Source organism: Musca domestica, unplaced genomic scaffold (genome assembly GCF_030504385.1).
Source record: "Musca domestica strain aabys unplaced genomic scaffold, Musca_domestica.polishedcontigs.V.1.1 118, whole genome shotgun sequence".
Classification (NCBI taxonomy): domain Eukaryota; kingdom Metazoa; phylum Arthropoda; class Insecta; order Diptera; family Muscidae; genus Musca; species Musca domestica.
In genome coordinates, this window is record NW_026712149.1 from 541,130 (window position 1) to 566,179 (window position 25,050).

At 33.3% G+C, this 25,050-nt stretch overlaps 1 protein-coding gene across 4 annotated transcripts in view; it reads right to left on the reverse strand.

Moving 5' to 3' along the window:
* Positions 1-596: 596 nt before the first annotated feature.
* Positions 597-25,050, reverse strand: part of LOC101900099 (protein ECT2) — a 46,735-nt gene continuing 22,281 nt past the window's right edge. For 2 of the 4 annotated variants that reach the window (XM_011295254.3, XM_011295255.3), the window contains exons 2-13: positions 24,366-24,591; positions 16,022-16,157; positions 15,827-15,933; positions 13,188-13,437; positions 11,424-13,037; positions 7,581-7,712; positions 7,158-7,520; positions 5,126-5,683; positions 4,677-5,060; positions 4,504-4,614; positions 4,116-4,265; positions 597-1,853 (exon numbers count right to left, since the gene is read on the reverse strand). In XM_011295254.3, coding sequence (XP_011293556.1) covers positions 1,713-1,853; positions 4,116-4,265; positions 4,504-4,614; positions 4,677-5,060; positions 5,126-5,683; positions 7,158-7,520; positions 7,581-7,712; positions 11,424-13,037; positions 13,188-13,437; positions 15,827-15,933; positions 16,022-16,157; positions 24,366-24,591 — 4,172 coding nt within the window. In that variant the 3' untranslated portion in view covers positions 597-1,712. Of the gene's footprint in view, positions 1,854-4,115; positions 4,286-4,503; positions 4,615-4,676; positions 5,061-5,125; positions 5,684-7,157; positions 7,521-7,580; positions 7,713-11,423; positions 13,038-13,187; positions 13,438-15,826; positions 15,934-16,021; positions 16,158-24,365; positions 24,592-25,050 lie in introns of all 4 variants that reach the window. The other 2 variants (XR_002194805.2, XM_005185951.4) reach the window with 2 other exon arrangements.

The window sequence follows — 25,050 nt, forward strand, 5'->3', positions numbered from 1 at the left end:
GGTATTTTTTAGTGCCAACCTTGCTTTTCAAAATACTCCAGACACAATAGTCCAACGGATTGGTATCCGGAGATTTTGGTGGCACTGAAATTTGGGGGCGCTGAAAATGAAGCGAGGAACCTCATCTTGTAACCATTCTTGGGTGGCGCGTGCTGAGTCCTGTTGGAAAGTCCAAGGTCTGCGGGCAAAATGTTTGCGTGCCCAAGGCTTTAATACACCCTCCAGAATATTTTCTCGATAATATTCGGTGTTTATTCTGATGCCACGGTCGATTAATACGAGCGGAGAGCGATCATCGGCTGTTATGGCGGCCCACACCATCACCATGGCCGGCGCTTGAGTTCTGGTGACCAACCGAAGGTGCACGTTTTCAGCTGACCTCTTTGGCGAGTAAACACGATCATTTAGTTTATTTACAAACTGGCTTTACCACAAGCTCATTCTGAAGGTTGCAGTTTTTTCATCTCACCCTGTATCTTAACGTGTGGAAATTATAAATCGCAATCAAACGACTTTCCAAACATCGCGTACATCCACGAACTCATAACCAGTATCACAATACTTTTCAGAAAAGTAATAATAATAATAAAACACAATTATGAATACAGCAAATTTAAATTTTATTAACTGAATTATACACAGTTACCAATATTTATGTTCTTAATTTTGGGTATGGAAAATATAGTCTTAAAGTGACATTATGTTTTTTTTTTTCTGGGGGGATACATAAACAAATACAGATTTTATTTTAGCTAAAGATGTTGTTTGTTTTATTTTTAGCGAACATCAAATAATTTCAATTAACATAAAGAAGATTATATTATTTTTTAAATATATGACGAATATTATGGTTATAAAGTGGATGGTAATTGTATTATCTTCTGTTATTACTGATATTTATGGAGTAAAAATGTTATTGGTAGAATTTGAAATGAAACCTTTTTGGGGAAAAATCCCAATTATATATATAAAAAAAATTATGTACAATGCTAGAAAAGTCTTGTTAAATATAGAAATGCTCACATTTGAGCCATTTTTTTGTTCTGAAGATGCTCTTAATTACAAAACTTTTATATTTATGACAATCTAAATAATTAACATCCTTTTTACCGAACTGTAATTAGGACAATAAAAACCCCAAGCGAAAATCGGGTTTTCTATGTTATGGAATTTGGAATTAGGTTTGTGAAAATATATTAATATTGTGAGCTATCACAATTTCTACGAAATATATCTAACTATATATAAAACTATGACTCTCGTTCCAAATTTCTTTACGAAATAAAATTCACTTAAAACAATATATCGAAGACAATTTATGAAAGTCCTTTAAAATATCAAAGTGAAAGTAGTAGTTTTGTTGGTATTAATGGTAAAAACTTAATCTTGACTTAATTAAAACGTTTTAAAGATATTCTAGTACGATTCTAGTATTTAAAATACTTTAGGAAAGCAAAATCTTACAAGCATTATTTTCATAAAATAAAATTAATCATTTACATGGAAATCCTTGGGCTCTCAATCTTGCTTCGGATGAGCAAATTAAATTCTATTATTACGGGGGATTTGTTTGTCTTACTAATTTAAAGTGTCATGTAGAAAAGACACTGGGACGCCATTTTTAAAAAAGAATTTTAAAATATATTATAAAAGCTCAATAAGAATAGAACGAGTATTATTATGGTCAATAGAGACACCAAAAAAAGAGCCGTTCAAATGCGTCCAACACTGCTTATACTTGAGTTAATATTCTTGCGAGTCGGCTGCACAGACATCGGTGGTACTAAAACTTCTGAATGCGTTGAGGGTGAACTGCTACGCATGCCTGAGTTGTTATCATCATCAACAACTTCCTGTAATTAATATAAATAAAAATATTGATTTAGTTAAATTCATTGGTATTAAAAAAATAAATAAATTTATACAAAGCTAAAGTTAAATTGAAAACTAATTTGACAGAGCTTGAAGTTACAACTAATTTTTTTTTTTAATCTAAGGAATTTTCTACTGGTTTTGATATAACATCATTTATGTTAGTAAGGTTGATAGCATGTTAATCCTTTCAACGGCAATTCTTAAGTTGCAATATTTTTGGTTAACCTGGTTTACTACCGTCACTGCACCTGACGTTTATTGATTTTTAGGCAATACGATAGAAAATATTTATATACGCACATCATTTGTATTGTTCTTGAAAATACAAATGTCTTATCTGCTTTACAATCTGAAACATGGTGGAAATCCACGGTTCTCTTATAGACTTCCAAGGATTTATTAATGGATGAATATTGACTCTATGTTTAATCTCTCTTCATTTTATATTAATGAATAAAGGGATTCTATGGATTCTCTTACTAAATATTATTCTCAAAAAAAAAAAAAAAATCAGTAAAAAAAAATTCAAAAGTAGGGCGGGCCGACAATATGATACCCTACACCAATATCTCCCGTCTAGCTTTTGTACGTTTTGTAACAAACGTGCTTTATATTAGCAAAATTATTAAAAAAAAACATTTAATACAACCCCAATATATTCATATTTTTCCTACAAAAGCTACCTACAACTTGTTTTCTTAATGTTAACTGAACAACAATGTGTGCATCCCCCACGCATGTCTACATTCGTTGAAGTCTCATCAACGACTGAGATCACCGCAAACGTACTGTTTTGTGCATCTATGCCCTACACCACATTGCATATTTGGTATAGGTCCCGAACCAAAGAATTTATTTGAAGTAGATCATACCACCTATCAACATTTGGCTTAGAGCAGTTATATTTTGGTTTCAGAGGGAACTAATACATGAGAGGCATATCCAATTCTGAATCGATTTTCACTAAATTTGACGGCGACATTTTAATCTTTTATACCAAATAACATTGCTATAGAGTGCATGATATAACTTCGAGAAGGATTTTATTAAAAAAATATATATCGGAGTCGAGTTCCACAAAATGGAACGAAATTAACTCCATTTGGCCTGATATTGGTCATTTAGTGCACAATTAACTCGAAATCGGTTGAAGATATATATGGGAGCTATATCCAAATCTGAACCGATCTTCATAAAATTTGGCAGAGGTATATCTGAGCTCTATAAGAGGTATCATTGTTGTCGAATGGATATTACGAATGTGAGCGACTTAAACACAATATCGGATGAAACATATATATGGGAGCTATAGCTATATCTGAACCGATTTTCACTAAATGTGATGATGCCAAAATATAGGTCATTTGGACTGATATTGGCCATTTGCTGCGCAATTAACCCTAAATCGGTTGAAGAAATATATGGGAGCTATATCCAAATCTGAATCGATCTTCATACAATTTGGCAGAGGTATTTCTGGGCTGTATCTGATATCAAACATAATTCTTATGGGGTGCATATTACGAATGTGGGGGACTTAAACACCAAATCGGTTGAAACCTATATATGGGAGCTATAGCTATATCCGAACCGATTTTACTAAATTTTATGTAGTGGCTTCTAGACTGAATTCGGTTGGATGTGCCAAAATTCAGGTAATTTGGACTTATATTGGCCATTTGGTGCACTATTAACCCGAAATCGGTAGACGATGTATATGGGTTTATGAAATTTCATATGGTTTGGGAAATTTCATCTCAATCGTATAATAAATGCGTCCTGCATTTTGTTCACAAGAATAAATGGACAGACGGACTGACATGCATAAATCGACTCAGAATGTGATTCTATGAAGATCCTCAAAAGTAAATATGAGTCTATCTCGATTCCTTCTCCCTGTTACAAATAAATGCACAATGACATAATGCTTTTACCACTATGTGGTGTAGGGTATAATGAGCAGACTTCCAATTATAAAAATAAATCATAATAATCATAAAGAATTCATATACAAAAATATACCAAGTCCCATAAATATATTCTTATGTATGTTCATATTTTCACATTAGTAACGCATATGTTTCATCCAATTCCCAATAAAAAAAACAACTTCAATCCAAATTACTTAATTTAAATTGTTTTAATTTCTGCCTGTATTTGATCATTTTACCCTCATTTCGATACTTAATTTATTCAAAAACACTAAATATATATTCCAAAAAACACATTGAAGTACTTACATGAATATTTGTACAACTTGCCAAACGCATTTGTGCTAATTGAGAGGCGGGTGTCAAGGAATTTGTACTGCCAAACGGTGATGTCATCATTGTTGATACAGCGCGCTTCAATTTAGAAGGGGTTTTGTTGAATGAAAATGCGCGCCCGACCTAGGTAGAGTAAATAGTTTCTTTAATTTAGATGGATGGTTTACAGACACACATCAGTGGTTGTATCGAGAAAAACAAAAAATATATGTTAGCTTAAACAAACAACCACGTCAGCACACAATAACAAATAAAAAAAATAAACTCAAACAAACGAGAAAAATTCAAAATACAAATAGAAAACCGCATACTAATGAAAAAGAAAAACACAGAACAATTCAAACAGAAAAGAAGGACCTACCTTTAGACGGGTACGTGCCGCCAATTTAAATGCTTTAGACAGTGTGCTTAGGTTAACATCACTAATATCCACTTCCAATTCCTGAGAAGTCCGACATAGTAAGGCTTTATCCTAAAAATAAAAAAATCGGATAATTAATCATTTTTTCATTTCACAAGTCCTCCGTAACCTACCGTATCCGTACGACAGGCATTCTCTGCCATTTGCTTGCAAAGCGTTTTCAAGTACATGACTTTATCGATTTCCTCATCGGTAATGGTGAACGAATGCAATTTGTCTTTATCCTGGCGACAAAGCAAAGCAAATGCTCGCGGGCTATCAGTTATGTCGATGACAAAACGTATGGCATTTAAGGACATCAATTTGATGTGCTTATATGATTTTGCTGTGCTTGGAGATTTGGCACTATTGAAGCCACGTGAACGTTTCTTACACACTTCAATGGAATCGGAAAATAAGTACAATACCAAATGATCGCCACGGCCACTAAGTGAGTCGGTGAGTTCAGAGACTTCACAACGTGATATGAAATTACGATTAGAGCTAACTAGATGGGCCTAAAATAGATAAAAAATTATTTTCTCTGTAAGGGAACAAATGTTTAATTTATTCGTTTACTTACCGGACATCCTTCAATATCATTGAAAATATCAAATATGGCCATACGAGATTCTGTCTTTCTCTTATCCTCATTGATGTGCATCATCACGACACGAATGGCTTTTAGGGCCTCCTCCAGTCGTGCATAATCGGGATTATTTTTACTGGTATGTTTAAGTATGTCATTTAATAGAAGACTTATGCTGGGCAATCGCTGCACTGGTCTTATCATAAGATCCTGTAATGTTTGTCGTCCACATTCCGGTTTGGTTTGATTGATTTTCAAAAAAGCATGAAATCGCGGATTTTGTGTGTCACACTGTACCAGAGTCTCTTTCATTTGTTCAAAGAAATTAACATAGGGTGGATAGGCTTTGATCAGATCATCTTGATGTTGAAGTATAATGTCGCCGATCAAACAATCCTCACTCCATTTACTGTGTATGGCACGCAAACGTTCCAACATACTTTGATGCACTTCATGTATGGGAAGGAAGTTGCCAAAAATTGCTTTAATTTCCGATTTATTAAGCAGTGCATCACTGGATTCGGCAATTTCTTCCAGGGGATTTTTGAAGAGCTGTAAGATTGTTAAAATAAGTTTTATTGTCACTGAACCTTAATTCAATTCCGGTGTTATTGTTATACAAAGCTTAGGTAAAGAAATATACATTTAAAAACCTATTCCAATGGATTGTGATAAACCACGGACGTCTTTACATTGTTCTATTAATTTTATAACAAAGTCAACAAAGTCAAAAGCCATATTTTTGACATTTTTTTAATTTTATAGAATGAAAGCAAAGAATTTCGGAAACAGCATCAAATTTTAGAATACGTTTAGATTTGTTCGAATTGGTCACCGTTGACACGAATTATGGCCTTTAAAAGGCCAATGAAACCGTCACACGCTGACCGAATGTTACTTTGCGGTATTTTGGCCCATTCCCGGCGAAGCGCTTACTTGAGGTGATCGACACTTTGGTATTTTTTAGTGCCAACCTTGCTTTCAAAAATATTCCAGACACAATAGTCCAACGGATTGGTATCCGGAGATTTTGGTGGCCATTGTGCACTGGAAATTAAGCGGGAAACCTCATTTTGTAACCATGCTTGGGTGGCGCGTGCTGAGTGCGATGGTGCTGAGTCCTTTTGGAATGTCTAAGGTCTGCGGCCAAAATGTTTGCGTGGCCAAGGCTTCATTTTCGCGATAACATTCGACATTTATTTTGATATCACGGTGTATTATTAATACGAGCGGAGAGCGACCATCGGCTGTTATGGCGGCCAACACCATAACCCCCATAATGGAATGAGTATTATGCCCAATAACATCGGTTACAATTAGGTCCTACCCTAGTACGGGGTAGGCATTTTTAACGTTATTACGGCAAAGTATTTTTTCGTGGAGGAAATACTCGGTTGCCTGGTTATTCGACCTTACAGTTCGGATAGAAAATCCGACAAATGGGCTGATATTTCTTGTAGTTTCGTATAGTATTAGCAATAAAAATCATAAACTTGAGATTTTCTCCTCTAATATTTATATAACCTCTATAGGTTTTTTAGATAGCTGGCAATTTTCCAGGACTTATGATTTTCTCCTCTGAGTTATGTCGAACTTGATCATAGTTTGGCAAAAATATTAGGATGTTCCAAGTTTGGATAGAATCGGATATTACGTACGTATCAGCTGATATACCCTCTTAAGCAATAAGGATGAGGGTAGGAATAGATAATGTGCCGATGTTTTTATGGGGAATTCAAAAGGGAATACAAAAGAAATATACGAATTCCTTGTGTGAATTATATGATTATAAATATCAAAAAATTGGAAGACACGTGAAATGGGTGTTTTTCTGGCGAATTTACTTTCGAACCGTAATAGAGAAACAGGCCCTTAAATATATTTTCTTTAAATTTCTCAAAAGTGTAATTTTTTAGTCCGGTTCAAATGAGGTTTATACAATTTATGTAACTAACATTAAAACATAATTGTACAACAATACCAACGAAAAATAAATGTTTAACATGATCGAGGTTCCAATACTTACATTCACAATCGTATCCAAAATGCCAACATAATTTGATTCAGTACTAAAGAAATCCATAAAATGATTGAAACGCATGGACGCCTTCTTTCCCGGTGGTGTCTGTTGTTCACATGCCGATGTTTCTGGTTCCGTTAATATTGTACCATTTTCTAGTTTATTCGGTGTACCGCTACAATCAAAGAAACTACCCGATGCCGATAGCAGGCCAGCATCTGAGACCGATGAACGTCGTTTGGTCGAACCCAATGGTGTACCCTCCAATTGGATGCGTTGCGAAAAACGTTTGCGTTTACGTTTATTGAAACTAATGGGCAACGAATCGCGACGATCGGTATTGGGTGTATTGGCAATGCTATCCAAATACTAGGTAAAACAAATAATATTGTAATAATATTGTGGAGGGAATAACTTAATTTTACTTACATCACCGAACAGATAATCCATTTCATCGGCATATCCATTTTGTATGGTATACCAAAACCAGTCTGATTTTAGAATATGCGTACGATGATTTTTCGGCTCTGGCTTGGTTTGAGTACTATGCTCATCCACCACCTAAGACATTTTATAATATCAATTAGTTTATGGGTATTTAAATATCAATCTTGTACAATATTATTTGAAAATTTAATTTTCAACACAAAACACATATTAATGACCTTATGAATCTTCTTATATTCAAATAGTTCAATGATTCAATAACCAAAACCTATTGAAATTAGTGATAATCGGATCAGATTTAGATATAGCTCCCATATATCTTCAACCGATTTCGGGTTAATTGTGCACCAAATTGCCAATATAAGTCCAAAAGACCTGAATTTTGGTACATCCCACCGAATTCAATCTAGAAGCAAGTACATCAAATTTGAAGAAAAGAAAATCGGTTCAGATATTGCTATAGCTCCCCCTCCCCCACATGCGTAATATGCACTCCACAAGAATGATATTTGGTACCGGACATCAGATACTGCTCGAAAATACCATATTTTATCCAGTTCGGTTCCGTTTTGATTTCGAATTAATTGTGCACCAAATGGCCAATATCAGTTAAAAATTCCTAAATTTTGTTCCATCCGACCGAAGTTAGTCTAAAAGCAAGTACATCAAATTTGGAGAAAATCGGTTCAGATATAGCTTAGCTCCCATATATATATATTTCATCAGATTGGTTTTTTAAGTCCCTCACATTCGTAATATGCATTCGCCAACAATGATATTTGGTACCAGAAATACTATAGAGCTCGGAAATAACTTTGTCAAATTTTATCGACAACTGCTAAGATTTGGATATAGCTGCTATATATATCCTTAATCCGATTTCAGGCTTCTTGTACAAATAATGGCTAATATCACCCCAAATGGAGTGAATTTCGGGACGTACGTTTCCATTTTCTGGAACTCGGCTGCGATATATATTTCTTTAAAATAATCCTTCACGAAGTGATAAAATGTCTCTGTCAAATTTAGTGGAAATCGATTGAGAATTGGATATGCCTCCCATATATTAGATGCCTTTGAAACTAAGCTATAACTGCTCTAAAGCCAAATGTTAATGGGTTGTATGATCTATTTCAAATAAATTGTTTTGTTACGGGAACTCTACTAAATATGCATAGTGCATGCATGCATCATATTGTCGGCCCTGCCCGATCTTAATACCCAACAATTCCTAATGTATATCACTAAAATTCTCTACACGTTTGACCTTGTCCTTCATTTGTTTCTGTTTCACTGTTTTAGTCAACAAAAAAATGTTTTCATTCATAAATACTAGAATATTGTATATATATATAGATGCAGGTATATAAAAAAAATCGCTAATATGTGTTTTGTGTTGATCGTAAAAAATTCAAAATTAAAGATATTGAAAATTGTTTAAATAATGTTCTTATGTGAGAAAATAATTTTTGAAATGTTTGTTTATAAATGATTGTTTTAAAAATGTTTCGTTCAATTTAGCTTTAGCTGTTCACATGGTAATTGGTTAAGTGCTTTGCTAAATTTTGCAGCAACAACAACAAAAAAAGAAAGAAAGCGTGAAATACATGACTATATGATGATGACTGATTGTTATGACAATAAAAATGTGCAATAAACAAAACATAAAATAAAAATGAAAAATGAAAATAAAAAAAAAATTATATTTCGATTTGATCATGTTATTGTGTGCTCACCAATACACATTCTTTGATAGTATCCTTCTGATTTAGTGTGCAATTTGAAATACAATTGAAAGGGTAATTGAACATCAGAATTCACAACTATTTTACCGTACAATTCAACAAGCACATAAAATTATAATTTGATATTTTAATGCTTTAATAGATTGAACATTTAAAGAACAAAGAAATTCAGCAATTGTATTTAAAACATTTTTCAAACAATTTTCAATTAAACTACAATTTGTTAAAGATGGGGCAAAGAGATTGTGTAGGATGTCTTAATAAAATATGGAAAACATTTCAACTTCATTTCATTCAATTGTTTATTCATTTAATTTTGCCCATATTTCATCAAACGCAAATAATGTAATTTGCTTTGCATTTTTAACATTTACATTAAAAAAAATATTGTGTTTTAAAAATTACAAAATTTAAATATTTTATGGCCTTTGTTTTATACAACCAACTGAATTTGCTTGTTAAACCTTTTTAGTATTTTGTTTAAATTATAATTTACTGTGCTGTGTTGTCTTGGGATGCAAAAAAGGACTGTTACCCAACCACCATTTAAAGAAAAGATTATTTGATTAATTTTATTTACATAGGACCAAAAAAAAATAACACAAACACACATTCAATTTGTTTTTTGCAAGCGACAGTAACCAATAGATTATGATGTTGTTATGTAACTAGTGTAAATATTTTCGTTGGACAATAATGATGTTAAAAATGCGCTGCAAATTGCAAATATTTTTCCTGTAACTGGATCGAAAATTAAATCTGAAACGAAGAAAATTTAAATCCTCAATGTAGGCAATCTATTCACTGAGAACCCAAAAAATCTTATTAGGAGAATAGCAGTAGAGATGTTATGTTAACGTTTGAAATCTGTTGGTTTCCTCATGCGTAACATTATGATGACTTTTCATAATTTAGTACTATTTTGAACAAAAAAAAATATATATATACTGAGATGAAAAAACTGCTTCAGCTTCAGACTACTGTCATTTCAAAGCCACTCGTCCGACAGCTGTTAAAATTATTCCAGTGACAGTTCATTATATTGTTTACAAGCGTACAAGAGCATTTTCGAAAGAAACAGTTATTCGTGATGGCATTCAAGCGTGATAGTGTGATTTCTTAATATTTGGCTGGAAAACCACAAGTGGCTATCGTTAGAGAACTCCAGCACTTAAATGTTAATAAATTTTTTGTGTCTCGTACCATCGCTCGTTACCGTGATACTGGTAGCGTAGTCCGACGTCAAGGAAGTGGACGGGAGAAAACAGCAACATCAGCCGAAATGTTTCGAAAAGTAAAGAAGCGACTTGATCGAAACCCGCCTCGCAGTGACCGAAAAACGGCTCGTGAGCTGAACATATCGCAATATTCCATTCGCAAATATTGAAAAATGAGCTTGGGGTAAAGCCATTGAAATTCCAAAAAGTGCAAGAACTTACACCGCAACAGAAAGAAAATAGACTCAAAAGAGCTAAAAAGTTGCTTCGCTTGGCCGAAAATGGTGAAATGTCGAATTTGGTTTTCTCCGATGAGAAAAAATTCGTTGTCCAGCAGTTTGTAACCAAACAAAATGATCGTGTTTACTTGCCAAGGAGATCAGCTGAAAATGTGCACATTTGGTTGGCCACCAGAACTCAATCGTCGGACATTCAGGCAGCGTGTGACGGTTTCATTGGCCGTTTGAAGACCATAATTCCTGCCAAAGGTGACCAATTCGAACAAATCTAAACGTATTCTAAAATTTTATGCTACTTGCGAAATTTTTTGCTTTCATTCAATAAAATTTAAAAATTATAGCGTTTGTCTTTGTTGCAGTTTTTTTATCTCATCCTGTATATCATACCGATAACATTTTCTATTCTCTCAATAATTCCAAACAATTATTCCAATTTGGCAAACGATTTTAGTTAAAAAAGGGAGAATAATATTTTCAATTAAACATTAAATTTAACATTCAATTTTCAAAAGGATTTAATCTCTAAATGTTTTCCAAATTTTGTTTAAGACATTTCTCTTTGCTGCCCATTTACACTCTACGTTCGATATTAAAAAGAAAACAATGTAAATGAAAAACATATACCGAATTTAAAGCTGTTGTTGCAACGGGAGCAACAACATTTGCCTCCACATTTGATGTCATATGGTTTCCTGATTGCTGTATTTGCTTTTGTACAATTTCGTGGTGTAGAGTGGACGACGATGTTTGGTTACTTTGCATTAAAACATTGTTAGTAATAGAAGTATTAAAGTTATTTGCACCTAAGCCCATATTTTTACAATCAGCCGGTAGATTAGAGGAGGTATTCATTTTTTGTAAAAAGGAAGAATTTATTGTACCATTGGGACCGTCAATGGTCGTAAGATTTAATGATTTATTAGACAATTTAGAAGTTGATGCAGTTGCCGAGGCTGACAGAGATTGGCTAATGGATCTTGTTGTTGGTCTGGGTGCTGAGGCACAAGTGTATGCAAACTTGGTGGGTGCTTTGGGGGTCTTAAACTCTTCTTTATCGGTTTGTTGGTCACCATCCACCATGGCATTATCTTCTTCCGTGGCATTTGGTTTCTGATTATTACTAATCACATATTTTTCCCGACGACTGCTACTTCTTGTGATGCGATTACGCAGACTCCGTAGCTTCTCCTTAACTGGTTTCCTTATCGATTCATTGAATGTACTTTCAACGGATGCTATAGAACAAAATGAATCATTCGCATCGTTTTCATTATTGTCATCCACATTATTGTCCAAATCCTTGTCGGTAGGTGCCGAATCCAAGGCCACCGAACTGCGACGTGGCCTCAACATTTTCGCAATAGGGGTGCGTACAGCTACAAAACTCATAGAACGCTTTATGGTACGTGATATGGAACCAGTGCGTAATAACTTGGGTTTCTTGGTACTGGTCGGTAGGGCAAATGATTCCACAGACATTAGGGATATGCTATCGAGGCTTTCCCGTTTACGCTTCAATTCGCGTTGCGCTTCATCTAGTTCCGCGTCTAAATCTTCGGCATCCATTTCCATTGCAAAACATGTTTCTTCTGCTTGGGCTTTTATTAAGCTTTCCTCTTCTTGGGCGACTTTGTTACATATGGGTGAAATTGCGGAATTGTCTTGAAATTCATTAGACATTGTATCTGTTAAAATACTAAGTTTACGTTCCAGCTGCTTCGAGGGTAGAAGAGCTGAAATAGCTTTCGATGATTTGGGAGTACTGGCATGAGAATTAACATCTTTGTTTGGTGGCATAGCCATATCATCCTCAATATCATCTACCGTGTGTGGTATCAAATCATTAACCAAATCATCATCAAAGTCATTTTGTTTTAAATTGCACTCATAATCAACCACTAGACGTTCATCGAAGTGTCCCTCATCGTCATCATCCTCATTTCCATCGCTGTTGTCTTCTTGCCGTTCAGGACTTTCAAGAGACTTTTTATCATTTAATATTGGATTATTATTCTCGCACATTTCTATATTCTTTGATTCACCATTAGAAACAACACCACCACCACCAGCCTCAACTTCAACATCAACATCCATTTGATTGTCATCATTTTCATTTAAAGGATTTGCTTTTTTAGGAGTTTGGTTAGTTTGAATTTTTGATGAATTGTTAGTACTAAGATTATTCGGTTTGTTATTGTTAATAGTTTCAGGAAAGTAACCACCAGTATTAGGCATAACCTGTAAATTTAGAATATATATATTATATTTAAAAATATATTACGCACACACACACACAAACATATACATATGTACAAACATTTATAACATTATTGTGGTCTTTTGAGGCTTTCAATGTATATAGCCGCACAGTTTGTAAAATAAACTTACCACATGAGAACACTCTGGATCATCCAATTCTGCAGGAACACCACCATTACTTTTCAAAACATCTACCATATGCTGATGTTCATCGGCCGGAAACCCGAAGAAGCAAATTTTTTGTCCTTCGAAAGCTTTCAGTTTGTGTTCTTTGGAAAAATCTTCTGCAGTTGCTTTAAAGTGTGTTTCATTTCTACGCTCCCATGCAGCGTAAACCCAATGTGGACGCACCACTGTTAGACGAAAGGTTTTTGCATATCTGGAAGAAAATGAAAATTTTGTTAAAATGTACATATGTTGGAGCTCAATGGGATAATTTATTATCAAAACAAGTCTTCAGAAACTTTACAAGAGTACTTAGTAGCAGTTTTTAAATGCCAAGATGTACGACGAAAAATACTGGGAAAAAAACAATTATCAAATAAATCGCACTATTGAATTGGTATTTTATTGCTTATTTTTATTTATTCATTTTGAAGACAACCAAAATGGTCAAATAAAGCTAAGGTACAACAATACTACAAATTACAACAAAAAAATGACATGCTTTTTACTACTCCAATAATAATAAAATGAATTCAAATAAAAAATATATACATTTTTTTATTTTGAAATTACTCTTCGTCAAATCAAAATCTAAATACATATTAGCTGTTAAGAAGGATAAATATCCAGAAGCAGGCCAAGTAAGATTTTAAATAAATTTGTAAATGAAATGATTTTGGGTTTCACTGGTTTTCAATGCTTAATAACCTTCAAAATTGTTCAGTACTCTCTGGAAGAGAATATGGGAATCATCATAGGTCACTGTAACATAAGTTCAACGACTTGAACTTGAACGACGGCACCCAATTCTGCAGACTCCGTCAAGATGAGGAGGAAACTGAAACTGTCGAGCATTTACTTTGCCACTGTTCAACTCTCTTCGCTATGAGACAGTAGCTTATGTGGGAACACATTATGGACGATCTGTCTTCATTTTCCGACACTGAATCAGCATCCATTTTTCAGTTAGTCAGAAGACTAAAGTAGACGACATGCAGAAGCTAACCAATTTAGATGGCAATCGAAAAATATTTCCACTAACAGCGAATATTTTTAATCCTGCCCAAATCAAAAATACAAATACAATAAAATATGGCTAATAGCCATCGATATCGGATATGTAGCAATATAATACAATATGAATGTAAAATAAATAGACCTTTTTTATTCATAATTCTCATAAATTTGGAGTGGTCTCTGGCCAAAAAAGGAAAAATCTACAAAATCGCGTAAAATATGTCAATAAAAAGGCGACGATTTTTTTAATTTTTTTAAATTTTTGTCATATTTTTTATCACATGCGATTTTTTCAATTTGACTAACAATTTTGAATTGTACATTTTGTTATGTAGCAACAGCCTGCAACACTATGTGTTGAGTGTATTATATACAGGTCGCAATTATCGTCCGATCCTAATGAAATTTATCTAATTCTTCAATAAGTTGTAATTTTTGTTCATCTTTTTTTTTTTTTTTTGTTAATTTTTTAATAAGATTTTTAAGATTAAGGATGTTATGAATAGTTTAGAGTAGTCATGTATAGGAGTTCTTGGAACCGTCAATTAATTGTTAATTTTGTTCATTTTTTGTTAATTTGTTTTAGTGTTTAATTTTAAGTAAGTCTATTAGGATTAAGGATATTATAATTAATATAGAGTAGTCATGTATAGAAGTTTTTGGAACCGTCCATGGCCGTGTCGGATAGGTTTCTGTACAAATTGAAAATATTTTTTTTTTTTTTCGGACTGTCAAGCGAGCTCTCCTATGTTGTAGAGAGCGTTGGCGATCCTCAGGATACAAAAAGCCAGGTTGTAGAAAATAAATAAAAAAAAAAATTTGAATGGGGGTAGGTCAGAATTCAAGCCTTTTTTTTCAAGGTGTACATTTAGGGTTTCAAATGGACCAAAAAAATAAAATTTTCCTAATTTTGCAGTCGCTCCACAAGTCACAATTAAATAACAATCGACACGGAATTTTGCATGAGAAGAGAGTTAAGTGCAGAGAAGAAGTCTAGCATTTTAGATGACCATTGGATTATATTTAGATGTAGTGCGTAAATATTCTGGAAATGCCTACGGTCAAAAAGCTAAGCGTAGGGCTCTATGATATCATATCAAAAACGAAATCTTCCAAAATGGATTTCGACATAAGGGACCTGTAGAGTTTGTAGGGTATCACATGGTTAGTCCCGCACGACCATAGCTTCTGCTTACTTGTTTTTTTTTTTATATTTTCAGTTTCCCCCTTTTCTTTTTTATAATTTTAGAATGAACAAAATGTCACAAAACTACACAGACCTTCCTAACCAATTAAAAAAAATCATTGAATTCATTTTTATTTCGAATTCACTTTCGTATCATTATACATAAATGGAACTCCATGAACTCTAATACGTATTAGTTGCACTTACGTTTTAATTGATATTTAAGTCTAAGTTTTAAAGTCAATGCAAAAGATAACTACCAAGAACAGCTACCATTTATGTAAATGGAAATACCATATAAATACAGCATAGTTTTAGGCATTATTATTTTTTTAAACAAAATCGTGTTGTTCTATTCCATTTATAAAGAAATTGAGGTAAAAAAATTGTTAATACTTACTGATACTTATCACCACCACTGTGGGAACTAATTAAATGTGTTATTTTTGAATTCATATCCTTTCGTATACAACCGCCCATTGAATGTATCAAATTCACCAATTTTGTCTGAAACAATTAAAAATTAATACATTAATAGAAACAAAATTAACATTGTTGTCATTACACTCAAAAAATGGACATTTACAAAACTCACCAATTCATCTTTTTTGCGTATGCCAGTAAAACACGTAACCACACCACGCATGGAATAATTATAAATGGGACGTGCATTGTGTGTAAGACCATCTTTCATTTCGGCTGCCTGACGTAAAGCTGGAGGACCCAAAATACTGGAAAAAAAACATAACAAAAACAAATTATAAGTAAACAAAATATACAAATTATGGTGAATTTTTAATGAATTGCAATTGTAAATAGTCCTACTTATAAGTAATTACAAGAAAATCACAACAAATGACATGAATCAATTAACACCTCCTTTTGGCTGCCCATCATCTCACCCCACAACAGGGTAAGCACTATTATGATCATCAAAAGAAAAGTGTTATTGTTTTATACGTCTGACAAAAAAAAAAAAAAAAAAAAACGAATGAAAACAAAACAACCAAAACATACACGTCAATGAAAATCAAACAAAATTTGCCGCCGTCACTTAATGGCGGGGAGGGTGCGGTTGGAAAATGCTTCTTCTTTCTCTCTCTCTTTAAAACTTATTTTCATTCATAAACAAATAAATGTTCACATTTTCATATACATTCATATGTATATAATTGTATATGAAATTAAGGTAAGTGTTGATTTTAAACCACTTAGAGACAAATCTTTATTTAGCATAACAATTATATATAATATTTATTTTTCATGGGGGAAAGATTTTTTTACTCTGAAACCTATAATGTTTTTACCCACGAGAAACATACTGCTACACATACAACATACTATATTTCAGTGTATTGGTTTTTTAATTGGGTATTGGTTGCTATTCAATTACTTCAGGTAGGAAGTGCCGATATGGTGAGGCTATTTTAAATTGTAAAATAATTCAAAAAAAAAAAACAAGTTAAAAAGTATCAATTGGTTTTGGATCGGATTATTCAAATTGTTGGATTGGATTATTCAAATTGTTGACCCTCTATGGAGTAGGTTCCGAAGGAATGGGTCAATATTGACCATTTCGTATCGGACCTAAATAAAAATGATAACAATTTTCGAAGTGTAAAAAATTTGGACAATGTTCACTTTATAAGTGATATGTGATAATTTTTAGAAAATGTTAAAATGTACGTGAGGTACCAGATGTAGTCGACCGAAGCATTCCATTTTCATACTTCATCTAATACAAATAAATGTATTGAAAGGAAATCAAACATTTATATCCAATTTTATGCGAAATTATAAATTTCGTATTCATATCAGGTATCTGGTTGAGAGAAATTTCCAGATATAACAAGTTGTAAAGAATCGCTGACTTGTATCGCAAGCTATGATAAATAAAAGATTTGTTCCAGAAGATATATATCAACTACACAACAGATCTTGTGTTAGCCAAAATGTTTGAAATTTAAAGAGAGGAGAATGCTTATTTCGTTTTCTTTGATCGTTTTATTTTTCAAAATCTTCAACCCTATGTGGAGGAGGTACCAGAAGAAATGGTCCGATCTCTACCATCTTTATAACAGATCTAGCGTTGATAGAAATATTAAGAAGCACCAAGTCTGAACGGTGTCGGATGTTAATTTCGTGTTTTATGAGCTTCATGGCTGTTGCAAATTCTAACCCTTTGTGGGGGAGGTACCAGAAGGAGTGTACCGATATATCCCATCTTTACAGTAGATCTTGTGTTAGTAAAAATAAAGGGATATGTGAAATATAAAGTGAACTGGATGCTTTTTTCGGATATTGTAAACGTTTTTGTTATTCAAAATTTTGACCATTTATGAGTGAATTACCAGAATTAGTGGACCGATATTGTCCATCTCCGAACACGATCTAAGTTTCACAACAATATTACGATGTACCATGTTTGGACCAAATCTGATACTCCCATCGAGAGTTATCGTGCACAACAGCCAGACAGACGGATATCGCTAGATCGGCTCCAAATATCCTGACACAGATTTGGTCCAAAGATAACTGGGGTCTAAAAACATTATTTCGATGAGGCAAAATACATGGATAGAAGGACAGAAGGACTGACATGGAAAAATCGATTTAGAAAGTGATTCTATGAAGATCCTCAAAAGTAACTAGTAACTATCCCGCTTCCTTCTCCATATTACAAATAAATGCACAAAGACATAATACCCTTACCACTATGTGGTGTGGGGTATAAAAAAAATGGAATATCTCATAGAATACAAAGGGATTATTATAACCTGGAACTTTGCACAATATTTATAGTCACTTGGGCCAAGAGCTAAAATGAACAAATTACAATAATCGAACCTATCATAAGTCATACAATTTAACATCTCACATAAATTGGAACAAAATTATTTGAAGTGAAAACATGGGATGCATGGAATTACTACTTATGGTAATTACATCCCAAAAAAGCAGTCAAAATTTTAATAAGCCCTTAATCCCATTGCAGGCGATCCAAACTTCATATATCATAATATTTTCATGGAATTTAATTCAGGCCACAAAAAGTAAAAAACTCATGCATTTCTTCTTCAAAAGTTCCCCGAAAAATTTTTAATAGATCGAAAAATCCTGTTTCCGATTTGGTCGAAATTTAGTGCAAAAATATGTTTACATCAAACTTAATGGACAATAAACATTTACTACCTTTCTTTTGAATTCACTGTTTTCTTCTTTCTAATGATAAAACAAACCATTAAAAGGAAAACATAAAACCAAATCGAGCTCACAATACCCATTCCGAGAAACAGAAAAATGTGTTTCTAGTCATTTTATTATATACGCATTTCAAACACGATAAAATTAGTGGGATATGCATTGTAATTCTTTACAACATTTAAGAAAAAATTCCATTGTTATGTGTGGTTTACTTCTTATGGCTTGGTTTTATTTTTTTTCATACTTTGTTAGAAGAAATTTTTATCATTAAATAATCATAATTTTTTCGTTGGCAAATTTTGGAATATATCATAAATTTCAGTAATGAAAAAAATACATTCATGCTGTTGATATACATGTGTATAAATCTGTTTCTGTATGGGGGAGGCTTACAGTGGACACACGATAAGACAATTGTTAGAAAATTTTTAGTCCCGCAAGCAGGTTTGTAGAATGGTGTAGGCAAATCAGCCTCTTTCCGAGATGCAAGGTAATGACAAGAAAATTCCTTCCGCATTACAAGTATGCCAAAAAATAATGAGTTATTATTTTAAAATTTAAAAACAAAAAAAAATAATTTTTTTCCTCATCAAAGAATGAGTAATGAGTGGAAGATATACTAACACAGTTACAAATGTCATTGACATTTTAGAACATGTAAATACTTAATGAAGATCCTACTCATCCCTAATTTTGGCATGGTTATGTCATAGGAAGTGATAAGGCAATAAATAAGTTTTAAAACAGTTGCTTTGTTTTTAGACTACTAGAGTTGAATTTGTGTTAAATTTCACCACACCTATTTTTTGCTGGGTTTCTATTCGTAACAATGGCTGACATTGTGTTGAGCCCAACTAGTAATGAGAGGACCGTGATTTTAAACCCCCAATTGGCAAATAAAATTCCACTGAAGTGTTTTAAAATGTAACGATTGTTTTTTAAATTATTTATTGGCCGTTGGAGATAGTTTGGTAAGTACTTGCTTCCTCAGACATGTCCATTTTGAAATAAGGGATTAGTAAGCAGTCTATTGGTAATGAGATTCTTATTATATATAATTTTTTGTGAGGGAAGTACCAGAAGGACTGGACCGGCATATTCCAGCTTCACACCAAATCTTGCCATATGGCTATATATCTTGCCATATGGCTATATGAGTATATATCATTTGATACGGCCAAAACGTGCCTCATCCTAGGTCTCTTTGGACCAAATCCGTTTCAGAACATTTCGAGTCGATGTAACGATGTCCGCCCGTCCGTCTGTCTGGTGCGCACGATAAGGAGTATCCGATTTGATCCAAACTTGGTACATCGTAAGAGGTAGGATAATCCGATTTTGCTCCAACTTTACAAATCCTAATATTTGCATCAGTACTAGTTCAAGTGCTCTCTCTTATAAAATTTGATGTAAGTGTTTAATTGTCTTCAAATTACACACAACACAATATTTTTATTAACCCAAGGTCTGGTGTAAAGATGTAATATATCCGTCCACTCGTTCTGGTACCTTCCCCACAAAGGGTTAACGTTTTGAATATTCATAAAGCACAAAAAACACGAAATAAACATCCGATTCTATTCAGATTTGGCACATCTCAATATTTCTATCAACACAAGATATGTTATAAAAGATAAGCATCCGTTTCTCTTCAAATTACCACATCACAATATTAACATCCGATTTCATTCAGACTTGGTACATTTCAATCACAAGAAGATCTGTTATAAAGATGGAAGAGATCGGACCATTTCTTCTGGTACCTCCCCCACACAAGGCTCAAGATTTTAAAAACAAAATGCTCAAAGAAATTGAACCCACAAATTCCATACACCCAATAATTTTGCTAACGCAGAATCTGTTGTGAAGATGATATATATCTGCGAACCCATTCGGTATCTAACCTACAAAGAGTCACAATTTTCAATACTTTTATCTTCATAACTTGCAAAACAAGTCAGCTATTCTTTACAACTTGCTATACCTAAATATTTCTCTAAACCAGAAATCTGATATAAATATATAATTAATGGAAATTTACGATTTCTCATAAAAATGGATATAAATGTTCGATTTTCTTGTAATTTTGTCCATACTAGTACTTTTATTATTAAAAAGGAATACTTCGGTCCGCTATATCTAATACCTCACACATATTTCCAAATTTTCCAAAAATTTCCACATATTCCATATAAAGTATTGAAAGTAGTCGATATAGTCCAAATCCGGCATGTTTTAATATTTATATCAGCCTTAGGTCAGATACGAATTGTTCAATATTGGCTAAATTCGGAACTTAGGAACCTCTCCCATAAAGATTCAACAGTTTGAATAATTACAACTCATGGCTGGGGGTATACATCTGTCGGCAAAAACGACTGATACTATTTTACTTGTTTTACCTATAGCTCTTGAAATATCATCCTTTAAAAGTACGGCACTCATATATTCTTGTTGGAGCCATCACCCTCATTTGGAAATCCAACTCACCTCTATTGGCTAATTTCGACAATCGATCAGCAGTGGATGGACCACATTCACGCTCTTCCTGTCGGAGCTGAATTTGAATTTTTTCTTGATCTTGATTCGCCTAGAAGATTATAAAGTCTATCCTGTCAACCAGCAGCATCATCAGCATGATATCTACAAATCAGCTTTGGACTTTTTTGACTATCCAAGCGAGTATTCACTGTGACTTTGTAAAAACAACAACAACAAAATTGACAAAAATCAAACCATTATACAAACAATTCCACGACTAACTGACAGGGGGTTTGCTGATATCTACATGAAGACAAGACAGGCAAAGCAGAGCAATAAAAATACGATTGGCGCCAACAATGTACGATGCGAACATATATGTACCTCCAGTTTTCCTCACAATGACATAGATGACAAAAGCTAATTCAGAAAAAAAAACACACAGCCGATTATTTAGATTATTAAATTGAATACGCAGAAGGTCAATCAGTCTTATGTTTGACATTTAAAATATTTCAGAGAGTTTATGTGAAGGTAAAACTCGTCCTGACAAAGGAATAAACTTATGGGGAATTATGTTTTAAAAATAGATATTATCCTTAGCTGAATGAGACTAAACAAGAGATAGAGATAAGTAATCTTGTTTTAATTATTTTTATTGCACCTCACAAAGAATACGTCATGTTAATATTGCGGGTGCCCCCACAAATGATTGTTGATTACTTAATTATTCAAATGATTAAAAATAAACTGAACGTAAAAATAACTTGGGGACAATTTAGAAGCAATTTAGTAGATAAATGAACAAATAAATAAAAAATAAATAAACAGGTTTAATGTCTCAAAAAATGCGGGCTCCTGACGCTAAAATACTCAACCACATCATTTTTGGCATAAAATTTCGTAATACGAAACCCTCTGATCGGTATATTGACAGCACCCTTTGAAATGTTTTGCTTAAACAAGTGGCAAGTCAAATGAGACTCGTGAAGTTAAGATTGGTCGATTTCCAATATAAAGTTATATTTTTTAAAAAATATTACGGAAATGTATTCGGCCGTTACCACAATTTCTCAAAGCATTTCACTTCATCCAACAATGAAAAAAAGATGTGGTTGTTCAAAATTTGAAGAAAATCAAACATCTATAACCAAATTTTTGGGAAAAATCGTCAATCATAACTTTTACTTTTTTTGGGGAAGTACTAGAGGGAGTCAGCTGAAATATTTTATATTCACATCAGATCTTTGATTCGGAAAAATATGTAGATATACCAAGTTTCAAAGAATTGCCGACTTTGTTTCGCACATTATGAGAGATATAAGTATTGCAAACCCTGAACCTTTGTGGGAGACGTTCCAGATGGGATAGGCGAATATCTATCATTTTGACACCAGAAAATATCAAAATACATGAAATTTGAAGAGAATATGATGCTTATTTCGCATTTTATAAAACACAGGGTGAGATGATAAAACTGCAACCAACTTCAAACTACTGTTATTTCCGAGCCACTCGTCCGAAATCTGGTAAAATTATTCCGGTGACAGCTCATTATATTGTTTATAAGCAAAAGAATTGTGGCCACAATTTTCCGGAAAAAAGTAATTCGTTATGAAATTCAAGCGTGGTAGTGTGATTTCTTTATATTTGGCTGGAAAACCACAAATGGATATCGTTAAAGCACCCCAGCATTTAAATGTGAATAAATCTTTGTGTCTCGTTACCGTGATACTGGTAGCGTAGCCCGACGTCAAGGAAGTGGACGGAAGAAATCAGTAACATCAGCAGACATGGTTCGAAATGTAAAGAAGCGACTTGATCGAAACCCGCGTCGCAGTGGCCGAAAAATGGCTCGTGAGATGAACATATCGTAATATTCCATTCGGCAAATATGGAAAAATGAGCTCGGGGTAAAGCCATTGGAAATCCAAAAAGTGCAAGAACTTACACCGCAACGGAAAGAAAATAGACTCAAAAGAGCTTAAGAGTTGCTTCGCTTGGCCGAAGGTGGTGAACTGCCGAATTTAGTTTTCTCCGATGGGAAAACATTTATTTATTTATTTATATTCAATTAACACAGTTACCAAGCCCCTAGGGCCAAATTAAACATTAAAACAAATTAACAAAAATAAAAAATAACCATTGATTTAATAATAAGATGAATCAGCTATGCAAGAGAAATACAAAAACAAACAAGAAAATCATGAAAATTTTTAAACAATATGTTGGTTGAAGTGAGCATATAATTTACGCTTATAACATTTTAAGGAAGAATTGAATGTTTTAAGATTTGGCGGCAGATTGTTGAAAATACTAGCAATTCTAACATAGAAGGATTTTTCCAACAGAGGAGTCAAGCGTGGTATAAGGATTTGCGGGTTCCTTACAGATCTAGATCCAAACTGCCCAGCAGTTTGTAAACAAACAAAATGCAACATTTGGGCAGCGTGTGACGGTTTCATTGGCCGTTTGAAGGCCATAATTCGTGCCAAAGGTGACCTATTCGAACAAATCTAAACTTATTCTAAAATTTGATGATATTTCCGAAATTTTTTGCTTTCATTCAATAAAAAAAAATATATATATATAAATTATGGGGTTTGACTTTGTTGCAGTTTTTTTTATCTCAGCCTGTAAACTCGACTTTATGTTTTTTTTTAATTATAAAAAGCTTTATAAATACCAAATCAAAAGCTTTGCGTATATTTTATTAGTATAACTAAATGTCTAGACCGGACTTGAACAATAAGTGGAGACTAGCGGGTCGGTCCTAAAAATTACATCACTAAATTAATACGCTAATAACGTTATTATCCATAAAAGTGTGAATGTTAATTGCAGCAATGAAACGTTTAGAGACAATGGCGAATAACAAAAAACAAACACATCATTTGCATACAACATTATTTGGTTTTATAATAATTAAAAAAAGTAGATGGGAAAAAATAGCCCAGACACCAATTGAGCAAATATTTTTCAAAATCGAACTCATGACGAGAAGCATCAGTGGGGAGAAGATACCCACCTGTGTTACTTTTTGTTTTGTTTGCTAATGTTTACTTTGTGAGGGAGTAGCATTTAATTTGCATAAAATTTTATAAATTAAATTTTATTGTTTTATTGTTTTTTCTCGTTCTCTTTTGGAATTTTCACGTGATATATTTATCACCTTAATTATAATATTTTGCTTAGCAGCAATTCATACAATTGCTTATCAAAAAACAATGTGTAATAAATATTTCAAAACTTACCATTGTTTACTTTTGTGTATTGCCTCATACACAGGACCCTCGAAATCATTCAACACGAAATAGGTACGCCAGTCACAATCGTTAATAAGTTCCAGACCAGTTTCCGATGTTATGACCGGCACACCGAATGTGTGCGCAGCTTCGACGGCAGCATCATTTTGTATTACATCGCCGACAAGGCAAATGCGTAGATTTTCTGGCGATGGAGATGATGAAATTGACATTTCTGGAAAAATAAGGATAAAGTATATATTATTAGTCTTGCTAAAACATTTTTAAAGTTTTATTTAATTTTTTTTTTTTTGAATTATTAAATAACAATTATAAAACTTATTCAAAATGTATGTATAAGGGAATCTAACACCATCTGCAAGATTTGTACATACAGTATTGAAATTGTTTAATTTAAATTAATATAAAATATAATGGTTCAATGACTTATTACTCGATTGAAAACCATATTCAATATTAAGGAAAATATTCCCTCCCATACACCCTCGCACACAACGCACAGACCGAATGGATAAAGGAGAAAACAATAAACAACATTAGACTCTTTCAATAAAAATATTTAAAAAAACGGTGTGTGTGCGTGTAGCACATACAAAGCAATTTAGATTTTTATTATTGAATAAAATTGTTATAATCAGAAAATGTTTCAGTAGCACCAGGCGGCGGTAGTCAA